At 36.0% G+C, this 11,436-nt stretch overlaps 1 protein-coding gene across 1 annotated transcript in view; it reads left to right on the top strand.

The window, feature by feature from the left end:
• The window catches only part of LOC101163219 (low density lipoprotein receptor adapter protein 1), a 35,503-nt gene extending 26,998 nt beyond the window's left edge, over positions 1–8,505 (top strand). Inside the window, exons 8-10 of the mRNA XM_004083826.4 lie at positions 158–192; positions 4,081–4,109; positions 5,479–8,505. Coding sequence (XP_004083874.2) covers positions 158–192; positions 4,081–4,109; positions 5,479–5,525 — 111 coding nt within the window. The 3' untranslated portion in view covers positions 5,526–8,505. The remainder of the gene's footprint in view (positions 1–157; positions 193–4,080; positions 4,110–5,478) is intronic.
• The last annotated feature ends 2,931 nt before the right edge of the window (positions 8,506–11,436 follow it).

Below are 11,436 nucleotides of genomic sequence, written 5' to 3' on the forward strand. Positions count from 1 at the left end.
TCTCATGATAAAATCTTTCTGCAGAATTATGTTCTCACAAGGCAGGGCATGACAGCCTAATAAATAGAAATTCAGTGAAGCTTGAAAGCATTAAAATAGTGAGATTTCAACATGCAGCCTTTTGTGTGGCCTCATGTGAATTGTTGTGTCCCAACAGGATGTGGACGACGGACTCGAAGACGCGTTCTCCAGGTAACCTTCTCCATTTCTGCGTAAACTTTAGTAAATATTCCTACAAAAGAGGTTAAAAGATATGATGTTTTTACTTTTCTATACAAAAAACTATTATCTCTGACAAAAAACACTGAATGTAGAATTACATTTTTAAAAATTACTGAAATGTTAAGGAAGTCTTAAATAATCAGTTTTTCCAATATATTGATATATTACTGTTTGTACGTAGACACTAATCAAGGATGATACCATTCAGATGCTGTTTTCTGTTTTTAAAAGCTGCAACATTTAATATATTTAAAAAAATGCTTTGCCATTCAGAATTGTGGTATTTTTTTATATTTTTACTTTGTCAGCTTCTTATTAAACAGACCTCTGAGAACTTAATCCCAATTCTTACACTATTGTCAAATTTTCTTTAAATAATCAAAAAACATTCTGACAAAATTAAGAAAAATTATTCTTATTTTAAAAAAAAACTAGTCTCATAAACATGTTTTTGAGACAAAAATGAGAATTTTCTTCTTGAAACATGCTCTGGCATGTTCTAATTGGGTGGGCACACCCGAATCAGGTAATCAGTCATGAGTAGGGCTTGGATATCTGGATAGAAATGCATATATAAACTCGCAGACACATGTAGTGGTGGGAAACTAATCCCATTTGCACTGACACTATACCACAAGCACCCATTACTCAACCATCAAACTGTTAAAACACTATACAAATATTTTAAATTAAAGCGTGGAAGGGTTTGTCATCTCAATCAAACCTTAATTAATGCTAATTTAGGGGGTTTGTCAACATGATTAGTCCCTGTTGCACATCAGTGCAGCAGATAATAAAAAACATCATAATAAATGTGTGTTTTTCCATCTTTTATCTTCCTACTGGCAGCAAAGAAAAGCACTCGTTTAAGGTAAAAGGACTAGCAAGGCTGACTTCTGAAGTCATCCAATTCTTGCAAAGTCACCGTCCAATAGAATAGAATGCCCCTTCTTTTATTGCAGCCATCCTGACAGAGCTATCAAGATTACTGGAGCTGAACAAAGGTGCCCACAATGTATCAGCCATTTATTTCTTTACCCTCATTACGGTGGAGGACTGGAAAGATCAACATTCATGGGGTGTGAGGTGGCAGCGATGTGCAAAGCCTCTGAGGTCAGATGAGACAGGACAGGTGTGAACACCTCATAAAGATGTAAATGCCATCATAGACTGCAGCTTTTCCTATTTTGCACTTTTGATGTCTCAGTTGGGTTCATTAATTTTTATTTTATAAGCTTACTTTTAACACATAAACATGACATACTTTACTACTACAGCTTCTGATTTGACAAACAGTAAATGATCCAAAACTGTGGCTAAAATATTCCACTGTGTGCCCTGCTTGGCCTTTTGTCATTTAAGCAGGTCATTGTGAGCTTTGTGTGTCCAACGCTGCTGTAAAAGCCATCTATAAATACAAAAAAGCTGCAGGGAAATGATGTCCCTCTTTTTAAAAAGAAGGCAAGTCATTAAGCTGTGTTTCCTGTCACTAATAGACTAGTTATAGCCGATTTAAGGATCGGGTAAAGCAACGTAAATAAGCAGGTATTGGGTAGGAAAAGTGACGAGGACAAAAAAAAGTGGCTGCCCATGACTTTAAGATGTGGGCATCAAATATGTGTTTTTAAAAATGCGGAAAAGGAATCCAGGTTGTTTGAAAAAAAATAAGATTTTTTGCATGGATCAGCACAGATGTTACGCTCTGCAGTGACGCTGCACCATCTATTATTAAGAACTCATGGTCACATTGAGTCATCATAGCTGTTGAATGTTACAAACTTTGTCAGTTTGCTCTGTCAGCACAACAGCTACAGTCATGGGGTCAGAAGTTTTGTTTGTGTTGCCAGAAGTTACTTAAATCTGTTCTCAGTGAATGCTTTTTGCAGATGATGCTGTTCTGTTGGCTTCAGCGAACCACAACCTTCAGTGAGCACTGGGGCGGTTCAGTGTTCAGTATGAAGCAGCTGGAATGAGAATTAGTCTTTGGTCATTGATCACAAAAAGATTGTTGGTAGATTGAGAGCTCCTGCCTCAAGTGGAGGAGCTGTAGTATCTTTGGGTCTTGAACATGAGAGAATAAAAAGAGCTGAACTAAAATGCAAAATCAAAATCCTGAGCCAGTCAATCTATGTTTCTACCCTCATGGCCATGCTCTGGGGGTCATGACTGAAAGGAGAAGATCCTAGACACAAGCAGCTTAAATAGGCTTCGCCTTCAGGGTGGCTGGGTACTCTGTTAAGCTACGTACACACCAAGCATTTGAGAGTGCGCTAAACCGGGTTATGGAACGCATGTTTAGCTCGCGTTGTTCATACTGGACAAGCAGGGAGGGGCTTCTTCTTCCTTATCTTTACCTACTGTTTCCTAGCACATGTTTGCCACCTACAGTTGGAAGAGGCTGAGTGCGATGTCAAAGCGGTGCAAATCTCACGATTTGGGCATTAAATGGAGACCGGTTCACTGCTAATGTCTTTGCAATGGCGGGTATGAATACCATCATATCAGGAAGTGGTCTTAGTTTATCTTTATTTGAAAAACAAACACAGACGTTATCGGGCCTGCTGCCGTGTCTGGGTTCACCAGATAAAGTCCAATGGCCACACATTTAGCAAAAACAGCTGTAAAAACTTGCGTAGTACATGTGAAGATGAGTTTCGAACGCGGAAGTCTGAAACATGTCATTGAAGTGTGTTTACATAGACTTTTCATTGGACGTGTCAGCTTGAACGCACTTTGACGAGAGCGGTGTGAATGTAGCTGAAGTTATGGGATGAAGATATTGGTTACTCAAAAGGAGCTTGGGGTAGAGCCACTGCACATTCACTTTGAGAGAGGCGAGTTGAAGTGGCTCCGTCATTTTTTCAAATGTCTGCTTGAAGCCTGTCACGGCAGGTATTCTGAGCATGTCCCACTGGGAGAAGGCACTGGGGAAGATGCAAGATGGGCTGGAAAGACTTTGGAGAGGTTTTGGCCCTCAATGGGTTTTAATGACAAATCTGTAAAGGGAAGTCCTAGCATGTCAGCTTAGACTACCGCCAACATGATCTGATTCTGGATGGGTAGTTTTTTTTTTGTGCAAATATGTTATAAGAAAAATCTGTATTCAGTTGTAATTGTTATCCTAAAGGACTGTAATTCTTTTCTTTAAATTCTTCTAAAATAGAGGTAAAAGTTTGTGTACACTTTGTCCATAAAGAAATAAAATATTTTACATAGTAGTTATAATTGTGTCATGTTTTTTTAAAATAAGATACAAATTCTTCGTCTTTTAGAATTGAATTAAAGCAGCCACAATTTTCTTGTTCAGCAAATTTAGAAAGAAAAACCTAAAAAAAAATTAAAACAATTATATAAAGCTATGTAAACCTTCTAAGCATGATACGTTTAGTTTCCTCTAAAATCATTCTAAAACTGGTAACAGATTAACAGACTTGTTTTATTTCACTTAATAAAGTTGTGTTTATTACAGTGCAAAAAGTTCCCAGTATTTGTCCCTTGCAGCGCTCTAATCAGCATTAATTAGAGTCTAGAATTGGTGTTTAGAATTTCACTGCATTGACCATCACTGATCTTAATAGTTTTATAACCTTTGTTGCAGGTATACCTTAGTTATAATAATGCTTTTTAAGGCCATCTTGGTCCAATACTGTTTACATTTTATCATCAGGGGTTTAATGTAATGATTTCCTTTAGGCTCTAGGCTTATTATTGACCTTGTGGGGTTTGAGGCCCTTAAGTAAATAAATCATCTTTTTATGGTTTATGTGTACATATATGAAGGTTCATTGAGTTCTGAATGTTCTCTGGTGCTGCTTTGTTTATGAATCATCCTTTCTTTGTTTCTTGTTGGGCATGCAGCAACATGGAAGTGGAGGAGACAGACTCTGGTATGTGATGCTTTTATTTTATGACAGTATTTGGGTACATGTTGCCTGGGTTTCAATTTTGAGAGGATATTAAATTCATGCATGATGCCTTTTCCTGGTTTTACACCACCTGGACTGACTATCAGCTGGCAGAAATTTGGTGAAGAGTTTTTCTGTTGAGCTGACGTTGATTCAGTTTCCCATTTACAAGGGAAGACGTGAGCTTTTGTACAGTTTAGATCCTTATTAATTTAAAAACCTTATTTAAGTTTTCTTTTTTCATTTTCTTTAAATATCCTTAAAGTAGGTAATGTAAGGTAAAGCCAAACGGATTTCTTGCTGTTTTAGTTGCTGAATTTTAATGAAATTGATGTCCTTATGGGCGCCAAATTATTTGTGTTTACATCCTTTGGAAAAAGTGTGTTTCTGTCATCTTAGACAGATAGGACCTCCTAGTCTAGGGTTTAAGAGAGAACAATCCATCTATTCTTTGTATTGTTTGAGATTTATTCTAGAAGATTGTGAACTTAGACAATACCTATATGTGTTCATTCATTTCTAACACAAATTCTACTTAGCAGTAGGAACTGCTGGACTCATCTGTTGGTGCCTGCTGCAAAATTAAAGTGTCTGCCATGACCAAACAGTTTCACATAACTAATTAATGTTATAATATGTGGAAAACGGGTGTGACAAGAATGGGCAGACGGCTGGTTCAGAATGCAGCAGGTATTTTTAGAACAGCAAAAGTCCACAAAGCTAAATGAAGGTCCGGCAGGGGTCAATGGGAGCATCAGAGAAGAAACAGGAGTTGTGGTAAATGGCGTATACTTATATAGCGCCTTTCTTCCTACAAGGACAAAGCGCTTTACAGTCACAGACCCATTCACCCAGTCACACACACATTCCCACACACAGTCACACACTGGTGGTCGCTCCGCTGCCAAACACAGGCGCCCGCCTACCACCAGAGGCAAGGTGGGGTTCAGTGTCTTGCCCAAGGACACTTCGACTCATGGGCGTGCAAGGCGGGAATCGAACCTGCAACCTTACGATCATGGGACGACCGCCCTACCGCTGCACCACGGCCGCCCCTGAGTTGTCAGGATCCAGGCGAGATTCGGGGCAAAGAAAAAAACTTCCCCTGAAAAAGCACTTGCCTATGCAATTCAGAAGAAAATACTCATTTAAGCCCGTATCTTCTTTCTATCGTTCTTTTTTAAATCTATTTTACTAAAGTTCAAATTGTCTGCATGTCACGGATGACCCTTCACACTATTTTCCTTTCCACTTGTTTTTTTTCATCCAATTCTTCATTTCTCTGAATGAATATTTAATGCCTCTGACATCTCTTTTTCTGCGTTCCCTCTCTTCTGTCTTGCTCTGCCAGACTGGCCGAGTCCCACTCCGAACCCCTCCCTCGCGATGCAGCTCTGATTCTTCAGGAGGCTCCACAAAGACTAAGAAGCACAGACTTGCAACCAACATGCAGCATAAAAAAAACTACATACAAAGCATTTCCAAGCTCTCAAGGCAAGCAGAGATAAAAAGGTTAATCCAAACCTTTTGCGATGTAAATTCTGATATTACAAAGGTTTTTTTTTAATGAATTGCTGCTTGTCAAATACACTCCAAATACAGTCAGGTGTTCACAAACTGCAGGAGAAACTACTATACACAGGGTAACACAACATAACTCACTTTATTGTACCACAGGATGAATTTGAATAAGTCTTTTTTTTTAGTTTCTGACAAGTTTTTACTTGTGGATTGTACATGTAGCTTGCGATAAATGCTTCAGAAAAACCTGTACACAGTTTTTTGAAAATGTGTAGTTTAGTTTGTTTGGTTACTTATACATCAAATGCTAAATTTGGGTAAACAAAAGCTCATTTTTTGTTTTTTTAATTTCAGTTGCATGCAGAGACCATTCCTTGTAGTTTGTAAAAAAAACTGCTTGTATACTGTAGAACAGGAGGAATAAAGGTGCCTACTGCAGAAACGTATTTTAAAATCATCTTTTGATCCATTTTTAAAACATTCCCAATGGTCTTTTGATTATGATTATAGCCAAAATAAAAAAGGACATAGTTTCTGCAGAGCGGAAACTGTGTCTTTCACCTCTGGGTTGTGGGTGGTACAGCTGGTGTGGTGTGGGCCAGTCCACACGGCCCATCATTCCTTTGTTTACACTCTCTCCCGCTATCTTACAGCCCCTCACACGCCCAATATTAGTGGTGCAATAAAAATGGAGATCAATATTGGTGCTATCCCAGCCGTACAGTTTTGATCCAGATACCAGCTCAGACGAGAAAAACAAAGATGTACATGGATCTATTTGTCTATAAATGGATGCATCGGAATGGAACGGAGCAGGGAGCTCGTGACCTTCCGATTGTAGAAGGTCAACTCCAAGCTTTTTCAAAAGGCATTTTTTCGTCTGCTCCTGATTCACAATGATTTAGATAAAGAAAACGCAATTAAGAGCTTACTTCTCTTTCTATATGTCCTCCATCATCAGAAAAATGCTACAAGAAAACAAAGAACCCGAAAAATCATTTCAAATTACTTTAGGTGAAGGAAAAATGACATAATTTTTGTAATATTAGAAGTTATGCATGCACAAAGCAATCACCTGGAATCCACTATAATACCAAATTCTGCCTATCATTGACTTTTGAAAAGAAAAAATACAAAACCAGAAAAAAAGAAACAAACAGTAGTAAATCATATTTTTCTGTAAGTGGTTTTAGCCCTTTCTTTTGCACTTAAACTTCTCCACTTCAGGTGCGATTGCACAAAAAGATTGTTTTAGTGCACTAAAATGATGTTGATTCTTGTACATGTACGAGAATCAATGTAAGGGATGAGGGGAGCTGTATATTACTTTTAATTTTTGTTGAAACACAATTTCTTATTATGATTGTTTTTGTATATACAGTATGTACTGTTTGTGTGGATAATGTATTTTGTGTAATCGAGATTGCTTTTTTTATTCTTTAAGCATCAGCGTAGGGTAGAAAATTTGCACAGATTTTACTATTGATTTTTTTTTTTACAGTAAATTAAATCAACATGCATGCCATTCGAATTTCTAGTTATTTATTCTAGGGCTCTAAGTCACTTATAAATTAACTGCCTCTGTTTCACCATCATAACTCTGCATCCCCTTTTTTCAAGCATTTCCTACCGAGAGCAGAAACAATTCCCCTTTTTTCTCATACTTCCCTCATGGTGTTTATTTTTATCCCTCTCTCAGATAATGCACATTGTGAAGAGGGTACTACACTCTTTGGCTGAAGTGGTTATTCTCTATGTATTTGTGTCAGTCTGACTTAATTTCCATGGGTTCTGAGGCTCTGTGTTGTCATGACACCGGCTGCACAATGATTGGATAGTTTATCCGGTTACTCATTGAAACCTAATTGTATAATTTCATTCGTAAGTGGCTGAAATATTGCTTTAATTGTTTTCTGGGAGAAAGATTTTTATTTGTTTTTATGTACGTTTGGAGGATGGTGGTCAGTGATGATTGGATTATGACTTTCAGGGGCTGCAGCTGTTCCCTAAAGAGACTTTTGTTAACAACATTATTGATTAGATTGATCCATTGTTGATAAGATTGATATTTTTTAGCGTTTTACAACAGTCTTCATAACGCAGGTCTAAACGTTTTTAAAAATGTCAACTTTGGCAACCTTCTAATGTTTCTTTTTGTGTTTTTTGTTGTCATTTTATTGGGTTTTTAATTGGGAGAGAGAGAGAAAATCTGCAGCCAAACTCCTTTGAAAGTTTGCAATGAAATGGGAATTTCATTGTTAGGTTTGTTAAATGAATCATGTTTGAAAGTAGATTAGTCCAGTGAGCTTCTGAAGGTTTTCTTTTGTTCAGCCTGTATACATCACCCCATGGATTTGTGTGGACAGAATACATGAAACATAAGGTATAAATAGATGTAATTCTTTTTTTTTAGACTTTTCTGGGCACAAATACATAAGATAACACAATTAAATTTAGAATTTAATAAATATATAGTAAAGTAGGCCAAAAATACATGCAGGATGTGAATCGAACCTGGAAAGCTGAGTCAAGGCCCTGAATAATCACTGAAGTTTACATTGGTTCACTTGAAGAAGGTGCTCATGTTTATCTATGCAACTTATGGATTTCCAGAAATGTTGAGATTTTGTGATGATATTTGTTGGTGAAGAATTCCTAATCAGTTGTTGTAATCTTTTAAAAACAATGTTGTATTATAAAGCTTTTTTGATTTGCCACATATTTAACCAAAATAAAAGACTTTTCATAAATACGGCAATGCTTCTATAGATTTTATTGGTAGTAAAGGATGTTGGTAACACTAAAGTGTGTTTTACTTTCTGTTTGCAAACTGTTTTCATTAAATGGACAAGCATTTTCTAGAACTGAAGCGTGGCATTTTTTAATCATTTTTGTGGTTTTAACAGACGTTTTTTTTGTAAAGGAAATAAATTGATTTATTTATCATTGTAAAAACAAAGAAATAAGAAAATGCAGTAGACTGGAAAAAATGTCCTTCTCACTATAGAAAATCCAGAATATAGGATGTTTTTCCCTTATTAACATTGAAAAATCTGCCAAGTAAAATTCGTCGTGGTGAGAATTCTTCAAATAAATTGTGATGTCCTTCACCTTTTAAGACTAAATTACATCTTAAAACACTGAGGTAGTTATCTCTGGAAATATTTAGTCGTAAATAAACGTTTATTGCTCAGAAAAATGTTTTTTTACAATTTAATTGTAAAATATGTATACACTTTTCCCCCTCAATTATAAGACCAAAATTGCACATTTTAAAATAAATTGGTCTTAAAAATTATAAGTAAATTATGAGCCAATAAAACTTCCCAGTTTCCCTAAATTTAACAAGTGTTTTTTTAAAAAGACCACTCATTCATAAATTTTTAAAAATATCATGTAAGGTTAAAAAACTAAAATGTTTTCATGATCAATGACTCAAAGATTTTTTGGCTTAAAACAAGTCACTATGTCAAACTGAAAGTAATTTGCCCTTAAATCAAGTATAATCAGATATGTTAACGAGAAACTAGACCAAAACACTTGGTAAGATTTTGTGTTTTTGCAGTGTTTCACTTGTTGAAATAAGTATCTTACAGCTAAAACAGTGACGTTTTATTTATTTATTTTTGTTACACTAATTTAATGTGATTTTCAAACAGCACCTTTACGACAATGATTTTTTTGACTTGCCATTTAAATCTTTTAAATCTTTATTGAATAAAATATTTGGTTAAAGTCTATTTATTCTAAGCTGCTTTCATCTAATTGCATAAAAAATGAAATATTCTTTGAAATATGACAACAAAAAAGTTCTATTTTTCAGCATGACGCCTCCTCAGCTCCCTGCAACTGTTAGATCCACACCTGCACTTTAATCCATGATGTTTATTTTCCAGCTCAGTGTGGTCGATTAAATGCAAGGTCATGTTGTTTGGTTTAAAGATCAGCATCAATTTTGCACTATGCTCAATCAAATATTAGATAAGACTCACCTGCTGCTCCGAACAGTATCTGGAAAATCCATAATTTTCCATCAATGAAATGACCGCTGTGATATTTAACCCATAAATACAATGACTTACAAAGGGTTCACAAGGGATTATTAACACCTACAATCGTCATATAGATGCTCGTGGACTGGTGTAGCTAAAGGTTGTATTTAGGTTTACAGGCAGACCTGGTTATTTAAAGTCAGGTCCTGGTGGAGAAGATTGATTTGACAGTAGAGTAGTTCACTGTAAAGAGGCAGCATTGGTCTTGCACAGCCAGAGTTATCTAAGATAGAATCAGTCTTGTCTCAGGTCAAGTTTGAAAGTAGCTGTCAGGATTGAAAAATACGAACGTGAACCACAAGTTCAATTCTGCTTGTGTAAGATTTTTTTAGATTTCTGTGAACATCTGCATCAATGTGTCTTTGCCTGTATTCTTTTGAATTCATTTTTCACAGGTTTTTTTTCATTAAAGGATTTTTTTTGAGTCAGATAAAAATGCCCTAACTGTTGTTTCCAGATCAGCACAAGATGGTTTTGCAAAACTCAAATGTTTTTCTTTTGTCCAAGAGGTTTTAAATTATAATAGGGTAAACCCTTTGTTACATAACGTAGTTTAAAGAAAAATCTGAACAGAAGATCACCGTACAAAAATTAGACTAGCAGAGACGTGACAAAATGTACAAATAAATGATACAAAAAACAACTTTGGGGTAAAAAATGTGGAGGCGCCAAGCAAAGCATTAAACAGAAAACCAATTCATGTGGAAAAACAGAAAATGTTCAAATGTGACTGAAAAATGACACCATAAAACAAAAGCTGTCTTTGTTTTTTTCAGTGGAATTCAATTGATGAAGTGAATTTGATTTCTTTTTTTCTTTATTAATAGAAACATGCATCCCAAAATACAGTTTATTTTGTTTTTAATGAACTGTTAGACAAATCTTTCATGTAAGTATCTGCATGTGCAGCTAATCAGAAAACTTTCTTCCTAAACACCAGTTTTCTGCAAATTATCTTGTGAATTTGTTTGTCTGATTATTGTTTTAATTTTTAAAGATACGTCTTTTGTATCTTGTTGTATAAAGAATGCAAAAAAAAAAAGGCGAAGCAACATTTTTTTCCTCAGAGACTTTAAGCAGCAGTTCAGTGTGCAGATTTTCACAAAGACATTGAGTCAAATTTATGTGTAAACATTCAGTGTGATGATGGTGTAATAAAACTTGGTTAATAATAAAAACTGGATTGTCTACAGGAGAGAAAAGACTGAAAGAACACCTAATGAAAAAAAGAGGTCAACAAGTATTGTTTTTCTGAGAGAATTTTAGAATTTAAGTGGCTGGGTAGCTCGGTTGGTAAGGTGGGAAGCTACCACGCAGGAAACCAGGGTTCGATTCCAGGGTTCGGAATGAGCAATGGTACTGGGGGCAATTACCATATCAATGGCGAGCAGTTAACATCACCCAGTGAGGGTCCTTAGGCAAGACCCTTAACACTACTGCCTCCCGAGCGCGGTTTCGGCTGCAGCTCACCGCTCCCCAAGGGGATGGGTCAAATGCAGAGAAATGGGATAAAATACAGTGTATAAAAAATAAAAAATAAAAAAAAAATAATTTAGCAAAGATTAATTGAAGCCTCTTGGCATAAAAATCTATGCTACAGCAATGATGATGAAGATTGTAAAGGATACTGTGTGTTCTTATGTTGTAATGTTTAACAACACTTCTTTGGCTTGATTATAGGCTTGTTTTTTATGTTTTTTAATTAAAACCTCAGTTAAATACCTCTGCTGCTTTCT

The sequence above is a fragment of the Oryzias latipes genome, chromosome 24, assembly GCF_002234675.1.
Source record: "Oryzias latipes chromosome 24, ASM223467v1".
Lineage (NCBI taxonomy): Eukaryota > Metazoa > Chordata > Actinopteri > Beloniformes > Adrianichthyidae > Oryzias > Oryzias latipes.